This window comes from Gossypium raimondii, chromosome 12 (assembly GCF_025698545.1).
Source record: "Gossypium raimondii isolate GPD5lz chromosome 12, ASM2569854v1, whole genome shotgun sequence".
NCBI lineage: Eukaryota > Viridiplantae > Streptophyta > Magnoliopsida > Malvales > Malvaceae > Gossypium > Gossypium raimondii.
Window position 1 is genome coordinate 34,397,521 of NC_068576.1, and position 23,867 is coordinate 34,421,387.

Genomic DNA, 23,867 nt, shown 5'->3' on the forward strand with positions numbered 1-23,867 from the left:
AACACAAATACCAAAAAAGAACAGAATCATTCTTACCTTTCTACTATTGTGCTTGGAATGGAAGAACAAACCTATTCGAGTACTTTATATAAAATATTTGTTCGTTGAATGGCTCCTGTGTGGCTGCTGACTCCAATATTGATGCAAAAACCTGGATAATTTATTGCTTTGAGATAAAGATTTCTGCTACTCAAGTTGAGGGAGGTAGGGACACAAACACTGCTAGTTTATTCTTAATAGTATTATGTTCTCCTAACCATATGCATAAATACCCGATAACATATTTGATTAAAGCTAAAAGCATTTGTAGCGTTTTGCCTTTAAAAAATTCTAATGTATGAGCACAAACTCTGTTGCTTTTCCTTCATACAGACTTCTTAATTGAATCAATGAATCTTTTGTCTGCAATGTCGTTGCTTGAGATGTAATCAAGAAAATCTCTGAAACTGAACTCGTTGTAGGAGACAGGATGTTGCTCATCCACAAGCTCTGGTGCTGGTCCTATTTTCTTGTTTATAGGTAGACTGTGAAGACTTGCTATGGACAGCCGCTTGTTCTCCGCGCTAAGAGTCACTTGATGAACAACACTCTTGTACTGTCCATTGCTCATCACTTCTATTTGATCTCCCAATTGGACTAGTAAGGCGCCTTCAACAAATGGAACAGAGAGCCATTTCTTCTTGTTGTCCTGTAGCTGTAGCCCTGGGCCACTCTGAAGCAGGACAGTTAGCGTTCCGTAATCTGAGTGTGGTGGCATACCTAATGTGAGGTCTGGTTCAGGACAAGCTGGATAGCAATTGATGGCCATTAGTTGATTGCCTTCTTCAATTTCCTTCTGTAAGTTGCCAAAGTTCAATCCTAAAGTTTCTAAGATGGCTTCCATCAGTTGCTTGTGTAGCACTTGTACTGCCTTTGCGTAGTTTCCCATTTTGTCCCTTACGGAAAAAATAGTTTAAAGTCAATGCATCACAATAGTTTGAGAATGATTGGAAATGCATAAAAAACGGAAACCATGTGTTGCTTCAACAGAAAAGAAAAAAAGACAAAAGGAGAAGCTATAATTTGTCTTTTCTATTTCCTCTTTTGTTGTTTCTTCCTTCTGGAAGATTTGGAAGGCATGCATTATAGTTCTTAGACCTAGAAGATGCCAATTTTAGCCACATTTAAGACTTATGCTTATGAAGTACCAATCAGAATTGCTCCTCTTGTGTTGTTTCCAATTTTGCCCTTAAGATGGAAGGTAATTACTTCTAACAAATAATTTAAGAGATCCAAGATAATGATGGCTTGCTTACTTGTAACTTGGAGGATTTGAAGGCCATAGATGGATCCAATCAGAAATAGGGTGGGAGTAATGCTTGATGAAGTCTCTCCAATAGTGAACTTTATCGCTTGCATGATTCAAACTGGTACCATACCTTACAGGGTTATGCACATTATCTGATAATAGAGTCATTTTCTCCTCGAGAGACAAGTTGAAAAACTCTGTTGCAGCAGCAAGGGCGTCATGGATGACGGGGAGAGGGATGCCATGGTTAACCACCTGAAAAAAAAACGTGCGTGCTTTTATGTGGACAATATTATATAAGCATGCATGAATTATGATGTCTTGCTATTATATGTAATATTAAATTGTATTGAAGCTTTTTCAGTAAGCAAGCATCCCCCATATCGATGTTGTGCTTTGTTGTCTGGGGTGTCAAGTAGAACATATATGGTATAACTGTAAATTTTCAATTTAAACTCATACACCCACATACATATTGTGTGATTCAGTTGGAATGCTAAACCGATAAACACACAAAATAACATTCATAACATCTATCTTATATATGCTGAAAAAAATACAGCTACACTAATGTAGACTTGGGGCTACAGTAAACTAAACTTGTTAACCCTGAATGATACCTGAAAGAACCCAAGTTCCTTACAGGCGCCTTGTATCGTATCAAGTGTTAGAGATCTTTGAGAAGCATGGTGTAAGGTGGAAAGGTCTACAATGGGAAGGGTTGTGGTGAGGTCAAGTGCAAGGGTCGGACGTTGCGATGGAGGAAGAACATAGCGTTGAGGCACATGAGGTACCCTCATCTTGGTAAGTGTCATTACACTAGTAAATGGGTTATCCGAGCATTCTCCCTCTCCTTCCATACTTGATATATCTTTGCTAGTAAATAGCGAATGATCAGTTGTAGCAGCCTGTTCTTCCTATTTATATGCTAGACGTAACTATCAGGTTATGTACAGTTGCAATGTATATTGATATGGAGCTGTGATCTTAAACATTATATGTTGCGTGTTGTTCATAAATGCGCAGGAAAGAAGAATATAGCAAGAGAAGCCACAGAAGAACTTTAAGCATGAGGGCGTGAAAAGGACAAAGGTGAACGCGGGACCCACGCGAAAACGCTATGATGTTAAACCTGAATGGGTACCGAAAACAAAGTTGCTATACATTTGGGGGCTGTGACACACACACACGCAATTATGGAGCTCGAAGAAGTTTTTAGTATACCACCATATTTCTAAACGTCAGACATGAGGCATTTGTTCATGTGGAAACTAGTGGAAGAATTAAAATATTTATATATTTTTTAACTTATGCTGGTATGATATACTGATGTAGTTAACATTGAATTTGTATCAATTCTATGCTGCTGCGTCTACCTTGTTTGAATATGAAGATGATGTTGAAATTACATCACTAACCCTCGGTTTCTTCTCTACTAGTTCAACTGGAAAAAATTGGCCTAGGAGTGAAGAGCCGCAAGCAAGTCGGTGGTCTCAGGTCATTTTTGTTTGTTGAATACAACATAGACCCTTCTCTACCTGGTATAACTTGCACCATAACTCACACTCCAATGGACTTTACTCCATGTTTCTACTAAAAAACAGTATATTTTTACTTAATGAATTTGTTTAGTACAATTGGTGCGCAAATCTCAGGATCAGTTTGGACTTTAGCCAATGTCAAAGCCGACAAGACTTATGTCTTCAACTGCCCACAGGTTTTGGCTGAAAAGGGGAGCTTTTTATTGGGCAGTACTTGTGCATGCAGACCAGGTGATGTATTTCGTTCAAATTTCATGCCTCTGATTTGGGAAAGCCAGTGGTGAACTCACATCTGTTTCATATGCAAATTGAGGAGGGTGTTGATGGGAGAGATGGTGGCTGAAAAGACAGAACACCAGGTCAGGTTAATTGTATAGTTGTTGAGTCAGCAGTCAGCAGGAGCTTACCATAAATTGGATGGAAAAACAGAGTAAAGAACAGGTAGACTAGTCTAGAACCATACTTCTCAGTTGCTTCTGGGTCAAGGCTTATCCTTATTGTCCAATTTCTCTTTCTTTCTCTACGGGCTTCAATTTTGAGTGAGGCCATGAATGAACCCACTCTTGCCCATACCCCTGATTCACCACAGATCGTCCTGTGAACTGGGTGGGTCGGATCATTCATGCCCATGCCCAAGAACTGTAAATTTGGCAATACCCATCCATTTTCCCTTCGATAGGAGTTCGTTACTCTACTGTTTGGTCGAGAATCTGTGGGAAACAATGGCGGCCGAGGACGGCGGAGAGCTTTACCTCCGTTACTACGTGGGGCACAAAGGAAAATTCGGCCACGAGTTTTTGATTTGGAATTCAAGCCAGACGGTAAGCTCTGTTATGCTAACAATTCCAACTACAAAAACGACACTATGATCCGCAAGGAGGTCTTCCTCATCCCTGCGGTTCTCAAGGAATGCCGCCGCATCATCGCCGAAAGTAAGGATGGTTAGAACTGTAAATAATATTTAATATAAAATTAAAATTTAATTATTAGAATATTTATACATATTTGACACATATTTTATTTAATAATTAAAATTTAATAAAACTTTAACCAAATTAGATCACTTTTAATTTGGGTTAACCTATCATGATAATAAATAATAACATGTAATTACCCTTATTATATATGTGATGTCCATATTTTCTAACAATCTCCCACTTGGACCATATATATATATATATATATATATATATATATATATATATTACTCTACAATTACATGTCATTATATATCTTTATGAGCTCAAAATTTTACTATCATATTCAAAAGGTACTCCGAACAATTTCGTCCATTAATTATGTTAACATAGAACCAAGGCGACTTTCGTTACATATATCGTAACTAAATCCAACCATGATCACGTATATTAAAACAACCAAATGACATAAATCAAGTATAGATGTGTAGCATGGAAATTACATACAATATGATCTAAACATGTCTATTTCCAATTTGTCCTCCTCAAACCTTAGTGAGATCAAACCTTACTAAAACCAGAGTGTGAATAAACTAAATAAATTTTATTTCTACAAAAAATAAACTTAATACCTGTAAACTGAAATAACTGAAAATGTGTCTATAACATAAAAGAATTTAAAAGTACAAACTCCCACTAAAACCAAATATCCTTAAATGATATTACAACCATATGAGCAATGTGCTCATGAAAAACCTTGGGTGTAGTCTCTTAGTAAGCGGATCCGTAATCATGGAGTTTGTCTTAACATGCTTTATAGGCACCTAACCACTCTGAACTTTTACTTTAATAACCAAGAACTTAAAGTCTATGTGTTTTGACTTTGATGTGCTCCTGTTGCTATTGGAATAAAAGACTGCAATTTGTTTTCACAATTTGCACCTTAGTGACAAAAGCTTGTATCCATATTCCATCAAAATCGGAGTCTGTATACTTGATGATCTCTAACTGATTAGACCTCGGATATGTGAGCATGTAATTTTTTGTTCTCTGAAAATAGGGTTTTTTACAAAATTATTATAAAAAAATAAAAAATAACCAAAATATTATAACTTTTTTTTATTTACCAAAATATTATAATTTTTTTATTTACCAAAATATACAAAAAAAAACAAAAAAACAGAAAAAAAACTGCAAAAAGCACCCTGATTAGGCCAATCACATTGGCGGCACCAATGGTGCTAAAGGACTAAAATGTAACTATCTGCAGTTTCAAGGACCTGACGTGCAAATTTACCATTTTAAATTTTAAAAGTGAATTGATGCTGCTGTGCGCGTGGGGCGCACTAAAATTGAAATGTGGCTAATTGCCTTCTAAGCCCTCGTAATTTAAAATAGAGTTATTAAATGAGAATAATTTATTAAATTAAAATAGAGTTATTAAATGAGAATAGTTTATTAAATTAAAATAGAGTTATTACTTAATTAGAATTCTAAGTATCTTAATTATCACTTAACTAATATTAGATTTAATTAAAAATTAATAGAAATACCGTGCATGCCTTATTGAAAACCGTAAGTAATAATAAAACTGATCACCCATAAATGTAACCCAAATAGAAAAAATAAATTATAATTATAAACTATTCTCATCAAATTTAGTAAATTTTTAAATAAACTATTCTCATCAAATTACCAAAATAATATATAAAATACTAATTAGTTTATACTTTTTAAATAGCTTTACTTTAGGTAAAATATAATTACTTTAATAATAAAATAAAGGGATTTTATGAGTAAAAATCATAGATTAAGAGCTTATTTAACTACAAAAATAGGTTGAGGGCTTGTTTATTAAATAAAAAAGTGAGTTGAAGGGGAATAAAAAGAAAATAATAAATAAGGAGGGCTTAGAAGGTAATTAGCCACATTTCAATTTTAGTGCGGCCCACGCGCACAGCAATTCACTTTCAAAATTAAAAATGGTAAATTTGCATGTCAGGTCCTTGAAACTGCAGATAGTTACATTTTAGTCCTTTGGCACCATTGGTGCCGCCAATCTCTTTGGCACCATTGGTGTCGCCAATCTCTTTGGCACCTTTGGTGCCGCCAATGTGATTGGCCTGATTAGGCTGTTGTCAGGTTTGTTTTTTTTTTCTGTTTTTTGTTTTTGGTATATTTTGGTAAATAAAAAAATTTATAATATTTTGGTAAATAAAAAAAAGTTATAATATTTTGGTTATTTTTTATTTTTTTATAATAATTTTGTAAAAAACCCCTGAAAATACCTTATAACCCTCTTGGATGTTATCTAATGGTCCAAATCAGGTTGCTTAAAATATTTGCCTAACATCCCAACATTGTACACAATATTCCAATGTATACAAACCTGAATATACATTAGACTTCCCACTGCTAAATGTAAAAATATTATGCATTTTGTAATCTCAAAATCATTCTTAGGGTATTGATTGAGACTATACTTATTATTGACAAGCAGTATGTCATTAACATATAAAACCAAATATAGAACCTTACTCCCACTAAACTTATGATATATACAATTATCGACAAAATTAATCTCTAAACCAAATGAGATAATCATTTGGTAAAATTTGTAATACTATTGACGAGAAGTATGCTTAAGCCCATAGATGAAGTTATTTATTTTGCAAATCATTAACTTTGCATCATCTGACACAAAATTTTCTAGTTGCACCATATAAATGTACGATCAATGTTACCATTGAGAAACCATTAACTTAATATTCATCTGATGCAGCTTAAGGTAAATATATTCCACTAAAGCCATTATAACCCTTTCTCTATTGGACCTTTTTAATGACATTCGTTCTTGAGTTTGTTGAGTTTGTTCTTCTGGAACAATTACCTCATCTTGAATAGGGAGTTGTTCAACATTATCTTATTGAAGTTCTGGATTCACTTCTTAATCGATGATAGGTTTGAGAACCTAAATGTAATTTAAAGTGATAGTAGGAATTGAGTTAGAATTCAATTCCTCCTTAAAAGCAATGTCTCTAACCTTATTTCTCCCTCCAAGCTCAATATCCTCAAAACGTTGCAATTCTCGTCTCAAAAATATTCATTGACCTTTATACTTTATAAACATCAAAGAAGTCAGAAATGATGTCATTTCAACCTTATCGTTTTTAGCAAAACGTTTCTCAATTTCGTCAAGAAAATCTTGGCCTGAGTAATCTTTTCAGATTCTATGCCCCTAAAGGCTTCTAAAATGTTATGCTTCATGATCATTACACTCGTGCAATTTGAACGATCCCACCTCTCAAAATCCCTTTTAACATAAGGGGTGTTTTCCGCAGTGAGAGGTGCGAGTTGTTCTTCCCTTAGTGCAATGTCTATGTTCATACAACCAAGCCCTATAAGTGTCTTTTCCATTCATTGAAATTAGTCCCATTAAGTATAGGTATAGAATTTATATTAGCAGATATTGTGGCAATAGAAGATGAATTAGCTTAATATAGAACAAAAAATAAATAAAAATAAACTCACATCAAGATTCATAAGTAAACAATAAATTCAGGATAATGACTAATCCCATCTTAAGATACCAAACACAACATTAATATCAAGTCTTTGGATAATAATATTAAAAAGAAGCGGTACTCTTGTTGTAGCAATCAAACATTAACAATAAATTATGTCAAACAATGAATTAATCTTTGGACTAACATATTGCTCACATAAAGTACATTATAATTGTCACACATTTATCACCACAAATGTCGTTGAAATTCGCCAAATATTAACTTACCTTTGGGTTAATTAATAAATGCATGAATCACAAAAACATATAATCATCTTGATATTTTAAATAAACTAATCTACACAAAAGAAGTCACTTTGGCGACATTTTGTTTCAACTAATCTATTTAAAATATTAGACATACTTAATTAAAACTTAAAGCCAAAATCTAAATTTATTTGTTTCAAAATATTTCTCTTAATTTCATCTTTCAATCAAATTAAAATATAATATATATGTATATATATTTATCCCAAAACAACATACAATGATGTTGGCAAATACAATAATAGTTGAATAAATCATAAACCATAGACAACCTCACATAAGACTTCAAATTTAAACTAAAATGATTTGAATAAAGGTAAACATCATCTCAAGATATCGGACATTCCATTAATATTTTATCTTTGGAAAAAATATCAACTTGTAAGTGATATATTAGTGTAATAATCAAACATTGACAATAAGAACATGTCGAACCATAAATCTTCCTTTGGGCCAATTTATTGCTCACATGTAAAACCGAATAATTGTCACATGTTTATTACCATAGTTGCACATGTAATATTATAAACCTTCATTTGGGCCGATCAATATTAACATTACTTAAGTTACATGCACACAACCTTTTATATTTTAAAACAAAATAATTTATACAAAAAAAATCACATTGGTGACTTATTGCTTCAATTAAGTTATTTTAAAATATATATAAACATACCAATATTCAAATTTAAAATTTACCCAATATTCAAATGTCAAAACTATTATTTTATTGCTTTATAGACTTGAAATAACCCAAAATAAGGTTGTCTTAATAATGCAATAAAAACCGAAAACCTTACTCTTTGACTGGTTTTTTTTGTTCCAAAATCATATATATCAAAACCAAATAGAATATGTAGTGGGTCAGAGCAAATAATTAACAAGTACATGTATTCATAATTTTGGCATGGACAAAAACACCAAAATAATTAACACATATACATGTATTCAAAATCAAATAGAAAACTTACCTTGAATTTACCATGTAAATCCAAAGTTGTATTTATGATTAAACATATATTCACATGAATGCTTGAAAATATTTTCAAGCCAATAAATCTCAAAACAAAATCATAATAGTTGGCATATCCCATAGTTCATATTGTAGACCATATCAACATAATTTAACTAAATATTTGGAACCATAAGATGCCAAAACCTAATATTATATAACCAAACTTAAAACTAAATTATTTAAATATGTATATAGGTGACATGAAATTGCACCAAAGCACCCATAAAATTGAATATATAACCACAGCAAAATAATAATAATAATAATAATAACAACAACTTCAACTATATCCATCAAAACTTAATTGCACCAATTAAACTGTAAAAGATATCTTATTGAATAATGGTTATAAACACATATTCACACAAACTATAATCATACATTAATCCTCAAAATCATTGATATGCATATAATATATATACACAATTATAATAATAGAAAATAATACTGACTTGCCTTACATATTTCATGTAAACTCCAAATATAAAAAGAATCCCAAATTGTATAAAAGCCTTCATATGCTAACTACTTATGAAAATTCATAGCCACCATATAACAATATAACAAAACCCAAATCTATTATTCCTAATACTCAAACATAGATTTCAAAGATATTACCATAGATAATCAAAATTAAAAATTGATTCTAATAGTTGAACACATATTATTGCAATTGAAGAATAATAGTCAAACCAACTTTCGTGAAATCAAGAATGTATAGATTCTTAGTTTTGGAAATTCTAGAATAATAAGTTCACTTAATTCTTCATTATCGATTAACAATGAAAGAAGATTGAAGCATAATTGAATCTAGAGAATCAACAAATAATAACTGAAGCTGTATGAATACTCAAAATATACATGCACGCGATTTCTTTAAAATATATAATAATCGACTAAAGAAAAAAAAAACAGCCTGCATTCAATGCACTTCAAAACCAAATCTGATTTTCATTTGTTTTATTACAAAGAATATATAACACAAGCAAAACCTTCATATATATATACACGCGTATTGCATTAAAAAAAACCCCCAAAGTAATACTGATTCAATTATCAGGCTTCAATTCCATTAAAACTTACCCTGATTCCTTCGAGATTCAAAAAAAAAATTTAGCAGATTTTCCCTTTAAAACCAACACCTATATAGTTTAGGTTTTCTGACCGAAAGTGAAAAGCCATGATAAATTTATATTAATCGAAAAATTCAACATTGAATGAAAATCAAATTAAAAATAAACCCTAAAAAGATTGAATCATAATTAATCAAAACCTAAAAAAAAATATCTAGAATTTCAAAGATTCAACATTATATAATTGAAATATCATATTTATAAAATTTGAAAAATGAATCAATCCAAAATAATAGAAAATCAATTCATTCTCAATGATTCAACATGACGAGGCTTCGATACCACTTGTTAGAACCGTAAATAATATCTAATATAAAATTAGAACTGTAAATTAGGATTTGTCATGTCAAATCGTCAAGAACAAAACTAGATGCAGAAGCGTACCTGAATCCATGAATTGATTAAAGTTTTTTCGGATCTTGGGGATTTAATTTTTCAAATTAGCACATAAGAAATTCAGAGAATATTTTCTCTCTCTTTTCTAAGGATGAGATATTAGAAAAAAATATATTGTGTGTAATTTGGAGACCATAACCCTAATATTTATAACTTTGGCATAGTAGTCCTAATTCCTAATTAGCCCATCATTAATTAGAATTTGATTAGAACTTAATTACTAGAGTATTTACACATATTTATAACATGTAATTACCTTTATTATATATGTGATGTCCATATTTTCCAACAAGGTTCTCTTTCTTTCTTCTTTTAACCATTTTCTTTTCCTTTGTGTTGCCTTTGCCTTTTTTTTAGTTTTCTTTCTGGACTTAAATTTTGCCTAGGTTTTATAGATGCACAAAAAAAAATTAGTCCTTTTATTTTGCATTGGACTGTTAGATTGTTTCTATTGTTTGCTTAATATTCTGTTTAAATCAAGGTTTAGGGTATATTATGCCTGCAATTTTTGTAACCATTTTTCCTTTCTATATTACTTTAAGCTTTTCAAATTGCTTCCTTTTTTTTCAGCTAGGTTTGCTGCTTCTTGATAACTTATAAATCAAAACTTAACGGCATTTACTTCCTCTATGAAAGGTTAAAAGATTTAATTTTTTTTAGTTGATGATTGGTTACTTGTGTGATTAATAGTAATTTCTGCTTGTAATGCTCAATTGGGGTTTAAGTTTTTCAAAAAAAATTCAGTTTATGGTTTCTGATTTAATTAAAATCTGTTGGTTTTGGTGGATAATGAAGGAAGATGATAACAACTGGGCGGAGCCTGACCATGCTGGAGGGCAGGAGCTCGAGCTCGAGGTTGTGATGGGGAATGAGCATATCTCTTTCACTACTTCAAAGATGGGTTCCCTCGTTCATGTTCAGAGTAGTAAGGATCCCGAGGGTCTTCGCATATTTTGTTATCTGGTTCAGGTAAGTTAACCTACATTGTCAATCTGCAATTTTATTCTCTTCAGTCTCATCTTCAACCCCTTTTGGCTTTTACATTGTGTAATTAATTGTGAGAAGATAGCTTTAGTTTCCTGCTTCTACTTGCTTGTTTATTGCCTCTCATGTTCACTGCCTTGCAATGTGAAACAAATATGATTTTGTTTTTAGTGATGCATGCTCCTTTTTTACTGATTTTTGTTAATGTTGTTTTCTGCTTTGATACTTTAATTTGTAGTAGTCCGATTTTCAGTGATGTCAGAAATAGTGGTTCGAGACCACCAAATCCGGTAAATAAGCTCTTAAATTTTTATTATTTAATATTTACGAGCCAAATGTGGTTTTTAAAAGATTTTTGAATTAGTAATTTGTGTTTTATAAGGCTTTATTAGGTTAAGTGATTTAGAAAAGAGGTATCGAGATCTCAGTCTTATAAACCAAGCCGTAAATATTTTTATAAATATTTACGGGGTGTCATTAAGGTAGTATTAAAGTTTCGTTAGAAAATTTTAATGTTTTGGTAGTTAATTAATTAAAAATGACTAAATTGAAAAATATGCAAAACTTGCTAATTAAAGAAATAGTGATTAAATAGCCTAAATAGTAAATAAATGAGGAATAAAAGGGTAATTGGACCCATATGGGGTGGCATAAGCATAGAAAAATCAAGGAATTGATGTGAAATAAGGGCAAAATTGTAAATGTTGCCAAATTTAAGTGAAATAAAAGGGAAATTGAAATTCTAGACATTTTCATCATCATTTTTCAGTTCTAAAACAACCATTGAAGAGGGTTTAAGCTGGTTTTTCAATATTTGCTTAATGTAAGTTTAATTCTTGCTCTTTCCTTGAATTTTTTATATTTTGGAACTTTTATAATTAGGTCTAACTAACCATTTCGTTAGTTTTTTTTATTGAAAGTTTTGGAAGATACCATTGATAATTTTATATGATTTTAGTTATTAGATGATGAAATTGAGATGTTGATGGATATTTAAAGGTATTTTATTAAAGGATTTTGGATGAAATCATGATTTAGGGATTAAATTGAAAAGTTATTGAATTCATGGAAAATTCTAAAATTTCATGGAATTCTTGGGCTTCTATTGGTATATATGAAAATATCTAGGATTGGGATAAGGATTTAAATTGCATGAATTTCATTTTCAAAACTTAGGGATGAAATCGTCATTAATTAAAAGTATAGGGGTAAAATAATAATTTTGCCTAAGATATGACTTGGATTGAATTGAATGTAAATTGTATTAAATTGATGTTAAATTTACTCGTATAGATCCGGATAGATCAAAAATGGAGTTAGATCGTGAAAAAAAAAGTATCGGATTAGTAGTTTACAAGTCACGAACAATTGTCGAGGTAAGTTCGTGTAACTTAATTGTGTATATTTATATGCTTATATTGAGTGTTGAATATGTAAATTGTGTAAATGTCATATATGTGTATGTAATTGATCTCATAACTGAAAATCCCTGATAAATAAATAAGTCCCGTTTGGATAATGAAATTCGATGGATACAGGGTTCTGTTTTCCGAAATGGTAGGCTCCTGCATATGTTGTGAACGTACCGTAGCTCGAAAGAGTGTCCCGTTACAAGCCCTCTCAAGCTTCCCGTTATAGTCTTCTTACGAGCTTCCCGTTAAATGCTCTTCGGAGCATCTCGATCGGTTATGACCCTACATATATTGTGGGCACACCGCAGCTCTTATGAGCTTCTCGTTATATGGCTCTTCATGAGCTTCCTCATTAAAGGCTCTTTGTGAGCTTCCTGTTAGTGCTCGCTTGAACTTCTCGTTATATGGCTATCCGGTGCTTCCCGTTAATTGCTCTTCGTAGCTACCCATTAATTGCACTTTGGAGCTACCCGTTATAGGCTCTTTGTGAGCTTCTCGTTATATTGCCCGGATAAGCTTCCCGTTATAAGACTCAATGAGCTTCTCGTTATAGTGTTTGAGAGAGAGCTTTATGTTTAAGTGCTCATAAAAACACTCCCGGATATGAATTGACGGATTTATAGTATTGTACACTTCAAGTGTACTACCCAAGTATCCATTGAGATTTCAAATGATTCAACGGGTGAAATCCTGACATGAGAACATGTGAAATCAAAATGAAACTATTATCTGTATATGCATGAAATACTTAGAAACTCGATACCTGATGAGCTCATCCTTGTTCTTGTTATTCACATGAAATACATGACTAACATGTTTGTTGATGTTATGTGTGTTAGGCTAATTGTCAAATTATTTTGGATGTATTATGCATGTTTATTATATAAGTAAATAAATGGTAAGTTAATTTCCCGTTATACGAACTTACTAATCATTAGGTGCTTACTCTGTCTTATTTCCTCTATTTTATAGTACTCGGAGGCTTGTAAAGGTTGGAAGCTGGTCGAAGCTACATCACACTATCCCCCAGACTTTTCGGTATATATATAAATACTAAACTGATTCTGGTAATAATGACATGTATAGGTTAAATGTTACCATTGATGGAAATTTAATGTTGGTTGAAATTAGCCATTGGAATGGCTATTAAATGATATGTTTTGTTATGTAAATAGTCTTAATATGCTTGATGAGTATGTTTAAAGGAATGAATGAGGAAAATCATATAAGTATATTGGATATTAGTTTATGACAGTGTATTTGGTAAAACATGTTTATAAATATTAGGCTATCTTGGTAAGTTGGACATCTGATCATAGGTATTAATATGTCATGCATAAGACTTGAATTTGGCTAGGTTTAAATATCTTGAATTGGCTCTTGAATATGTTTAAATGTTTATATAGGTGGAATGTGAAATTAGGTGAAGAATAAGGCTTGGAAATAGCCCTATTTTGTCCATACGGGCATGTGTCTCAGCCGTGTGTGACACACGGCATAGCACATGGGCGTGTGTTTTGGCCGTGTGTCCCCTGTATCTTAAAATTTTAAAACAGAATGCTCAGAATTGATCACACGACCTGACACACGGGCGTGTGGCTTGGTCATGTGACCCATGCATTTAAATGTATTGCAAGTCTGAGAGTTACAAAGGCTGGGGACATGGCCGTGTGCCCTACTTCAAATACCACACGGCCTAAGACACGGGTGTGCCACTTACACGGCCTGACCACACAGGCGTGTGTCCCTTGCACCTTGGAAAAATTTTAAAATTTCGCAAAAAATTCTCTAAGTTTTTGATTTAGTCCCGATTCGATTCTAAAGTGAAATTTGAGCCTCGAGGGCTCTCATAAGGGACTTTATGAATAATATCTGACATGAATGTTAAATAATAATATGAAATGTCAGTATTTAATCTATTTATTTTAGAAATACTCTATAACCCTGTTCTGGCGATGGATAAGGGTTAAGTGTGTTACATTGATCTCGTGTTTACTTTTAAATTGTAATACTGAAAGCATTAAAGCAAGATTGAAGTTTACTTTTGCTTATTTTTCCGCATGCATCTGAAAATTAACTACAAAATTAGTTAGGGTCCTTGTTGGTTCAACGAAAAGGTCGTAAATTTTTTATTCTTACAACCCTAACACCTCGCATCATGTTTGGTTGGGTGTAATCCCATAACTTTTATTTGTCTATTTGGTGGGCCCAATTTATTACTTTGTTTGGTTGGGGTGTTGGCGAATCGGCCCGTAATGGAAACCGATTGTATTACTGGAAGGCTCGTAATAGCCATTCTGTCACGTGGGTTAAGAATTGCGATTCCATTCGATTCCATTCAAGATGGAATGAAAATGAAACCATGGCTAGACCAAAATGTCCCCTTACTTTCCCCAATTATTTCCCCAAATTGAAACCTGGGTTGAAATCAACGATTTGCATAAGCTCACTCGCTTCAGATTATTCATCTTGATTAAAGGTATGTTAAATTTTTCATATTATTCGTTCTTCATCTTCATCTCTCTTCAAAATATTCGCCTTTTTTTGGAGGATTTTTTGTTTCCTCGAATTTGGCTTAATTTGGGTATGACTTTTTCTCAGATTAACAAAGAAATGTGAAGATTTAAAAAATAAATTTGTTTTTTTTTCTGGACCTTGTTTCCCCCTAACTATTACTCTGCCAACTTTTTTTTAGATGAACTAAAGAATTTGTAGAAATAATTTTTTTATTTTATCAGGGTTTTTCTTTTGTTTCCCTCGAGTTTTCGTGAATCCGACAATGTTATTTTTCTAGATTAAAAAATCAAGATTTTTAGAAATATTTTGATTTATTTCAGGATTTATTTCTTATTTCCCATTGAATTTTCCTTATATGTTTCTTAATCTATAAAAATTTCGCAACTGGCTTGTTGCTTATTTTGGAATTATATTAATTTGTCATTTTGCTTTTATTTTGCAGGTAAGCAATCTGGAATTTTACGATTTCTACTAGTTGATTTCCAAACATTTTAACATTTAAACATGCATATTGCAGACGTAAAAAATGATTATTTGCAGGTAATTTATCAAGGCTGGATATAAGGTTATTTTTTTGTATTGGAGGTGAATTTTATTTTTTTTGATTGTTTATTTGTGTGCTTGATTTTTTTTTTTTTGTGTTCAATGGATATTTGTATTGATTTTGCAACTTTTGTGCGTAGGGTAACCTACCAACTGTATTGCAGGTTTCTTCCTGAGGATCCTTTGCTGGAATGCTTTGAGCTCGTTGATGATTTCAATTTTTAAGGTTTGTAGATTATATTTCTCTCTGTTTTATAATTTGACATTGGTCATGACCCGAACGCATTAAATTGGCTTTGGATAGGTTCTTTTGTATAGTATGAGTTATTGAATTACTTCATTAAAGAATTCTATAAGGGGAGGGTGTCATAATTTAATAGAAATGTGCTTCTTTGTTTCATGTTCTTTTCTATATATGTTAAGACATTTGATGCTGTTCAACTTGTTTTAGAGGAGTTTGGTCGAAGCATCGGTGAATTTTTTTAGAATTTTGATGTAAATCCTCTCGGTTTTGCATCAATCGCACAGGTATTACTTTTTCAGTTCTTTACCTGGCTTAAAGTTTTATATGAGCATGCTGGGAAGGGTATAGGTTTATGTATTTAAACATATAAAATCTTTGAAGGCTGAACATTTTCATTAAATAAGCTTCATGCTTGCCAACATACAATAGGATATGGCACATTTGTTGTTTTAATGCTATCATAAAGTTTAACAATTTTGCGAGGTACTTGGGTTCCGAAAATAGGATAATGCTTACAAGAACCGAATGGATATACCTTAACATATGTTCATATCTAAATTAGGTTCATCAAGCAAGATTGAGAGGTGATAAGATCGATGTTGTTGTTAAGGTAAGTCCCCTTGAAAATTATTTTAAAGCCTTATATATCTATGTGATTTTGACCATTCAAGTTTATGGCAGGTGCAACATTCGGGAATCCAGGATCTTATGATGACTGAAATTTGTAAATTGCAAGCATTTGCACAATACATTCAGTGTCGAAACTTTTTTGGAAATTGATTTTTATTTTAAATCGAGAATGGAGTCGCCACCGATCCTTTTTATTTGGTACGATCCCTCTTTGCATGTTGTTATTTGATTAAAACATCGCGTAACTAAATTAAATTTTATGGAAAAGGCCTTTTTTTGAGTTAATCGAGAAGAAAAGATCATGCCCTGTAAATTAGGATACGATGCTTCGAACCCTCAAAAACCAGAATAATCGCCATTCGATCATTACCTAAATCTTTTTTTTTTTTAAATAGGATATTCGATTACTTCGATTATAGGAAGAAGCCATACTCCTTAAGTTAGGAGCACGACTCCTCGAATCCCATAAATAATGAACATTGCCTTGGTTTTAAATACTTCCTATGCATTAGGTAAAAGGAATGTAACATTTAAAGTGATATACACTTAATTCATTTGGGCATAATTTAAAAATGGATAAATATATTTTAACATGATACATGGCATGGAGACTAGCAAAATAAAGTAAAATAATAGTGGATAAAAAAATGAAATGATGATATTAAATAAATAAATAAATAAATAAATAAAATAAAATAAAATAAAATAAAATAAAAGATAAAATAAAATGCTATGCTAGTAAATAATATTAATACAATTATAATAGTAATAAGACATCAATTCATAGTGCTAATAGCAATAATCATATCATGGTTATTTCTATAATACTAATATAAATAATAAATAATAAATAATAATAATAACAAACAAAAATGCATCATAACAGAAGGAAATATAAATAACATAAATTTTGAGTGTGAAAATAAAAGAAATAGTAAATAAAGACATAAAATTAAATAAATGAGGGATTAAATTGAAATTTAAACAGAACTTAAAGCATGAATCATGAAATAAACAAGAAAAAGGAAAATAAAGGACTAAATTGAAAATAAAACAAAATTTAGCGCCTAAATTATAAGGAAATATAATATAAAGGATTGAATTAAAATAGAATATAAAAGTTTAGGGACTCAGAGGGCAATTAATATAACCCAATACATGCGTCACTCCTCAGAAGGTCAGCAGTCTGAGGACCAAATTGAAAACGAATCTAAATTAAATGGTATAATTTCTAAAAAGAAAAAATCGAAATTGGGACCACATTGCAAAAGGCTCAAAGGCGGAAGGACTAGGGTGACAATTAGACCTCTCCCACGAAAATACGCGGATCCTAGAGGACCCGGATTGGGTCGTCGGGTCAAGATCAAAATGACGTCGTTTTGGAACTTCTGAAGCCAAGTCCAAAACAGCGTCGTTTTGGTAGCCTATATAAAGTAAAATTTATTAAAAAAATTCATTTCAAACCTGTTTAAATTTTTTTTTCTTTCATTCTATTTTTTCTCTCAAGTCACCCTTATGTCTGGCCATGGGATGGTGGGTCTCTGCCATGGCCACCGGTCATTGGCGAAGGAGACTGCCGCCTCCGGTGGCCGGAGTTCCCCAAAATAGCCCATTTTGATCCTTTTTCAAGTGGAATGTAGATTTGGGGTTTAAATTCCCAGAAAAGTAACTGATGTTCGGCCGAAGGAAAAGAAACCTTTCGGTTTCTCCTTTTTCCGACGAGGCCCTCGACGGAACCCTAGGGTTTCTGAGGCTTCTCGAGTTGGGGAAAGGGACTTGCAATGACATTTAATAGGTAAAAAAAATCTTTGCTTGTTTCTTGTTTATTTTTTGCTTCAAAATAAAGACAAATAAAAAGGCTACCTTTTCTTTTAAACTTTGTTCCTTTTTTTTTGTATTCTCGATTTCTTCTTTTTTTTCCTATTCGATTGCTTGTTGAAAAAATTACATGTGTTTGTTATGGCTTTTATAGCCGAATTGATTACAGTATTTTATCTTTTTTTTCTTTTATATTTCTGCTTCTGTGTTTTTTTTCCTTTTGCAGGTGGTGGTGGTGGTCAACGATGAGGAGGAGCCGCGCCTTTGCCATTTCGGTGAAACGATGGCAGGGGCAGACCTTAGGCGACGTGCTTGCTGACGTGGAGAGGAGCGACGATAGCTGGTGAAGTCTTAGGGGGATTAAAGTTTTCTTTTTGTTTAGGTTTTGGGTTATTGGGCTTTTAGGGTTTTTTTTTTGTATTTGGGATATTATATTTTAAAATAGACTTTGATATTAATGGACTTTTTTTTTATTTTTATTTGTTTATTTTTTGTTGGGTCGGACGAAATTGGGTCTCTACAACTTCTCCTCTTTGCTCATTGTCATGTAACGGGAATGGAGCAAAGACTTTAAGGAGGACCAATTTTGTCTGGTCCTGTCGAATATTGACTTTTTTGGTGCTCCTCTTTTCCAAGTAGTTCATTCTTTCAATCCATTGGTTACTTTATTGTATCTGCTTCGCTATAACTTTAGGAAGACAAGATTTACTGTTATAGTTTCATGTTGCTCCATTGCAACTTTAAGAAGATAAGATTTGTTATTGTAGTTTCAATCCAACCCACCGCAACTTCAGGGGTATAAGGTTTGTAGCTTCAATCTGTTCCACTGCAACTTTAGAGAGATAAGATTCGCTATAGTAGATTCAATCTGACCCACTGAAACTTCAGAGGTATAGGATTTGTAGTTTCATTCCGCTCCACTACAATTTTAAGGAGATAAAATTCTCCATGGTAGATTTAATCCGACCCACTGCAACTTCAGGGGTATAGGATTTGTAGCTTCAATCTGCTCTACTGCAACTTTAGGGAGATAATATTCGCTATAGTAGAATCAATCCAACCCATTGCAACTTCAGGGGTATAAGATTTGTAGTTTCAATCTGCTTCACTGCAATTTCAAGGAGATAAGATTCGCTATGGTAGATTCAATCCGACCCACAGCAATTTCAGGGGTATAGGAGTTGTAGCTTCAATCTACTCCACTGTAACTTTAGGGAGATAAGATTCCTTATGGTAGATTCAATCTGACCCACTGTAACTTCAGGGGTATAAGATTTGTAGCTTCAATCTACTCCACTGCAACTTTAGGGTGACAAGATTCGCTATGGTAGATTCAATTCGACCCACTGGGACTTCAGGGGTATAGGATTTGTAGCTTCAACCTGCTCCACTGCAACTTTAGGAAGATAAGATTCGCCCTCGTAGTTTTATTCTGACCCACTACAACTTCAGGGGTATAGGAATTGTAGCTTTAATCCGAAGATTTGTCCTCGTAGTTTTATTTTAACCCACTGCAACTTCAGGGGTATAGGAATTGTAGCTTTAATTCAATCCTCTGCGACTTCAGGGATATAGAATTTGTAGCTTCATCTTGCTCCACTGCAACTTCAGGGAGATAAGATTCGCTATGGTAGGTTCAATCTGACCTACTGTAACTTCAATGGTATAGGATTTATGGTTTCACTGATCTGTTACACCGTTCTCTAAGGAACATGATTTGTAGAATCCATTTTATAGGCCTATATTTTATGCCAAGCGATTAGGATGTTATGATCAGAATGAATCAAATGCTCCTAACTAGATTTATATGAATGATATTTGTATGAATTTAGAATGACATTTTTTAGAATGATCCCCTTTTTAGTGCTTAGGTTGACATTGCTCGTTGTTCGTCAAGGTTCTATCACTGATATGTTATAATGCCTTCTTGTTCAGATCTGGTATCTTTGACAGGAAACCCGGAGAGGTAATCACAATTTGAACTATTCATTCCGTGATCTTTCCAACCTTCAAATTTGGTTAGTTCTTACTAGTGGTCTTGTTTCAGGTCTTTATACTTTTTAGAGATCTTTTAGAGCAACATGTAGAAATCCTTTTAGTTTAATATTGTTAGTACATTAATCATTATTTAAATGCAAAAATGCTCGAACAATGTCGTAACAATGGACAAGACTGAAATTTACTTGGAGCAAGGCTCTAAATGAAAAGATTAATCAGAATAGGAAACATTGCTAAAACACAAAGCGAGCAAAAATGAGACTGGGTGCCCTAGATATCGCAGTATGAGCTTGTCCGCACAAACTTCTTGAGGACCATTCTGAGCCTGATATGTGTCTAGGAGGTCTAGAGTACTTCGTTGATGCTCTAAGATGTAAAATTTCTCCTCATTGTTGCCTCTACGGGGAAATGACTATTTTATGCCCATTCTTTGGTCAAAATTTGAGCTGCATTTTTCAGGTTTTCAACTCAAAACTCCTTTGGTCTAAAGACGCACTTTGCGAGTTTTCACCTTGGCCTCCCATTTTTTTCTTTTTTTAGGGTGAAATAACTCTTGATTGAATCTGAAATCACAGGGTTGGGCAAATCTCTACCATCCATCTCGGTCAAAATCAACGGTCCTCTAGAAAAGGCTTTCTTCACCACATAAGGTTCTTCCTAATTCGGCATCCATTTTCCTCTGAAGTCTTCTTGTATGGGCATGATCTTTTTTCAACACCAGGACCCTCTCTTGGAATTCTCTGGAGAGGACCTTTTTGTCATAAGCTCGTACCATTCGTTTTTGGTACATCTGACAATGGTAGATAGCTTTCAGCCTCTTCTCTTCGATCAAGTTTAACTGATCAAGTTCAACTTTAACTCTGATAAAACTTGGATAGAAAGAATCTCGACTTTAATGGGAAAAACCGCCTCCATTCCATAAACTAATAAGAAAGACGTAGCCCCGGTGGAGATCCTAATAGACGTTCGATAAGCATAGAGGGAAAATGGTAACTTTTCATGCCAATCTTTATAAGTCTCTGTCATTTTCCCCACGATCTTCTTAATGTTCTTATTGGCTGCCTTTACTACACCAATCATTTTTGGGCGATATGGTTGTAACACCCCTAACCCGTATCTATCGTCGGAAAAGGGTTACAGAGCATTACCAGAATTTACAGAACAAATAAATAGATATTTTATATCATATAGCATTCATATCAGAAACCAATCGTAATCAAGCATAATGTCCCTTATGTGATCCCTCAAGGCCCAAAATACATATTAGAAACAAGTCAAGACTAAATCGGATACTCAAAGAATTTTTCAGAAAACATTAAAAATTCTCTGAATTACTATAAAACATGGAAAATAAAACAGAGTAAGCATTTAAGCTTAGTAAGTTTGTATAACATGGAATTTAACTTACCATTTATTCACATTTAAGGTAAGCATTCATAACATATCCAAACCAATTTGGCCAAAAGCCTATACACGTATCCTCAACACGTTAGCCACGTGAATCTCATGTAATATTTCATAAACATGGGTGAACATAATCACCAAGCAAGTTTCATGTACCTGTATCATCCCATTTCATGTTTCAATATATCATCTAAGATCATTTCCATGTATTTCACATGAATTCCAGTAACAGTTCATGTCATTCTCATATAATCTCGTAATAGAACTGTGCCCGTTGAACCATTTAAAATATCGTTGGATATACAGGAAATACACACAAAGTGTACAAAATTGTAATCCGTCAATTCAAATTCAGGAATGTTCATACAAGCATGTAAATGGAAAGCTCTATCGAGCCATATAACGGGAAACTCATGTGAGCTGTATAACGGGAAGCTCTTGCGAGCCATTTATTGGAAAGCTCAAGAGAGCCAAATATCAGGAAGCTTGTGAGAGCCAAATATCGGGATGCTCATAAGAGCTAAATAATGGGAAACTCATAAGAGTTGTGGTGTATCTGCAACACATGCAGGACAACAACCAATTGGAAACCCTTAATGACATGTCATTTGTATCCATCGAATTTCTAAGGTTCAAACGGGACTCTGTACTTGTCAGATATGTGATCAGTATTTTACATGGCAATTACACATTTCACACACATAACAATATTCAATTCAAAACATACAAATATACAATTTAGTTACACGAACTTACCTCGACAAGTATACGTAGATTTGTAAGCTACTAATTTGATACTTTTTCTTTTTCTCGATCCAATTTCGTACTAGGTCTATCCAGATCTATACGAATGAATTTAACTCAATTTAATACAATTAATATTCAATTCAATCCAATGTACATCTTTGGAAAAATGCTATTTTACCCCTGTACTTTTAATTAATTACGATTTAGTCCTTAGGCTCGGAAAATGAAATTTATACAATTTAATCCTTATTTCAAGCATAACCAATTTTTATACATGTCAATAGCAACCCATATTTTTCACAAAATTTAGAATTTTTCCATAAAATTTTATATTTTCAATGTAGTCCCTAAATCATAATTTCATCAAAATTCTCTTTACAAGAGTTGTTTATCTAACAACAACCTTTCATTTTCTACCATAAAACTTCAAAATTAGCTATAATCATCCATGGAAAAACCCTAATACTTTAATTATTTTGCAAATTAATCCCTGAGATAGCTAAATTAAGCTATTATGATCTTGAAAACATAAAAATCATTAAAAACGGGACAAGAATACTCACCTAATTAAGCAAAATAAGCTTGTCTATCTTCAAGCTTCCATGGCTAGGGTTTCCATCTTTTATTTTAGGAAAAATGATGAAAATGATGAAATTTTGTTTTGTTTTATTTATTTATCATCATTTTATCATTTACTTTCCCAAATTAATCTTAATAATTTACTAAATTCCAATGATGAATAATCACCTTTATCTATTAACTTCTTTAAATGGCTTATTTTCTATATAAGGACCTCCAATTTTAAATCTCATAGCTATTTGATACCTTTAGCTACTAGAATTCAACTTTTGCACTTTATGCAATTTGCATCTTTTTATCAAGCTAGGCATGTAAACGGTAAAATTTCTTAACAAAATTTTTTTACAATATTTCTATCATACTGTAGTCCATAAAATAATATTAAAATAAATTTTCTTTTGACTTTAGATTTGTGGTCCCGAAATCACTGTTCCGATTTCACTAAAAATGGGCTGTTACAATGGTGACAAATTGTGATGTTTGATCTTGAATTGACTGTAGACTTTCGATATTGTGCTGTTTTTCAAATTCAATATATTGTTAGATATGATCATTTCTGCATTCCATGTCGACATATGATCTATTTCTTCAAGAATTTTCTAACTGACGACTTTCTGACATTAGCATAAGAAGCGGCTTCTACCCATTTGGTGAAGTAATGGATGACCACAAAGATGAATTGATGCCCATTGAAAGATTTTGGCAAGATCGGCCCAATGACATCTATGCCCCACATAGAGAAAGACCATGGAAAAGTCATTTCATGAAGAAGTGAGGGAGGCACATGAATTTTGTCTTTGTAAATGTGGCATTTATGACATCTCTTGGCATAATTGATACAATCCCCTTCCATGGTGGACCAATAATAT

At 32.7% G+C, this 23,867-nt stretch overlaps 2 protein-coding genes and 1 pseudogene across 14 annotated transcripts; 2 read left to right on the forward strand and 1 right to left on the reverse strand.

Annotated features, from left to right (window-relative positions):
* Nucleotides 1-127: 127 nt before the first annotated feature.
* On the reverse strand, nucleotides 128-2,275 carry LOC105763747 (2-oxoglutarate-dependent dioxygenase 21, chloroplastic). The gene is made up of 3 exons (XM_012582081.2): nucleotides 1,909-2,275; nucleotides 1,296-1,543; nucleotides 128-935 (listed from the first exon to the last, which is right to left on the reverse strand). The coding sequence occupies exons 1-3, from the start codon at nucleotides 2,146-2,148 to the stop codon at nucleotides 365-367; spliced, it is 1,059 nt and encodes a 352-aa protein (XP_012437535.1). The 5' UTR covers nucleotides 2,149-2,275; the 3' UTR covers nucleotides 128-364.
* Nucleotides 1,948-11,265, forward strand: LOC105763748 (protein mago nashi homolog; annotated as a pseudogene).
* A 3,550-nt stretch (nucleotides 11,266-14,815) lies between these two features.
* Nucleotides 14,816-16,653, forward strand: LOC105763749 (uncharacterized). Of its 13 annotated transcripts, XR_008191770.1 has the most exons (6): nucleotides 14,816-14,997; nucleotides 15,553-15,575; nucleotides 15,719-15,804; nucleotides 16,030-16,106; nucleotides 16,385-16,432; nucleotides 16,504-16,653. XR_008191770.1 is itself a non-coding variant. In XM_012582083.2 (4 exons), exons 1-4 carry the CDS (start codon nucleotides 14,895-14,897, stop codon nucleotides 16,600-16,602), a joined length of 312 nt encoding a protein of 103 aa, XP_012437537.1. In that variant the 5' UTR covers nucleotides 14,816-14,894; the 3' UTR covers nucleotides 16,603-16,653. The 13 variants fall into 13 exon arrangements, 1 of the variants encoding a protein (XP_012437537.1); XR_008191769.1 differs by having other exon boundaries at nucleotides 15,478-15,575; nucleotides 16,030-16,432; XR_008191763.1 differs by lacking the exon at nucleotides 16,030-16,106 and having other exon boundaries at nucleotides 15,478-15,575.
* Nucleotides 16,654-23,867: the final 7,214 nt, after the last annotated feature.

Bases quoted from the DNA above. Each gene is read 5' to 3' on its own strand.
- LOC105763747 (XM_012582081.2), bottom strand. From the start codon at position 2,148: ATGGAAGGAGAGGGAGAATGCTCGGATAACCCATTTACTAGTGTAATG. The intron at 1,544-1,908 runs GTATCATTCAGG...TTTTTTTTTCAG, and splicing joins AGGAACTTGGGTTCTTTCAG to GTGGTTAACCATGGCATCCC. The intron at 936-1,295 runs GTAAGCAAGCCA...TTTTTCCGTAAG, and splicing joins TCAAATCCTCCAAGTTACAA to GGACAAAATGGGAAACTACG.
- LOC105763749 (XM_012582083.2), top strand. From the start codon at position 14,895: ATGTCCCCTTACTTTCCCCAATTATTTCCCCAAATTGAAACCTGGGTT. The intron at 14,998-15,742 runs GTATGTTAAATT...ACTGTATTGCAG, and splicing joins ATTATTCATCTTGATTAAAG to GTTTCTTCCTGAGGATCCTT. The intron at 16,433-16,503 runs GTAAGTCCCCTT...AGTTTATGGCAG, and splicing joins AGATCGATGTTGTTGTTAAG to GTGCAACATTCGGGAATCCA.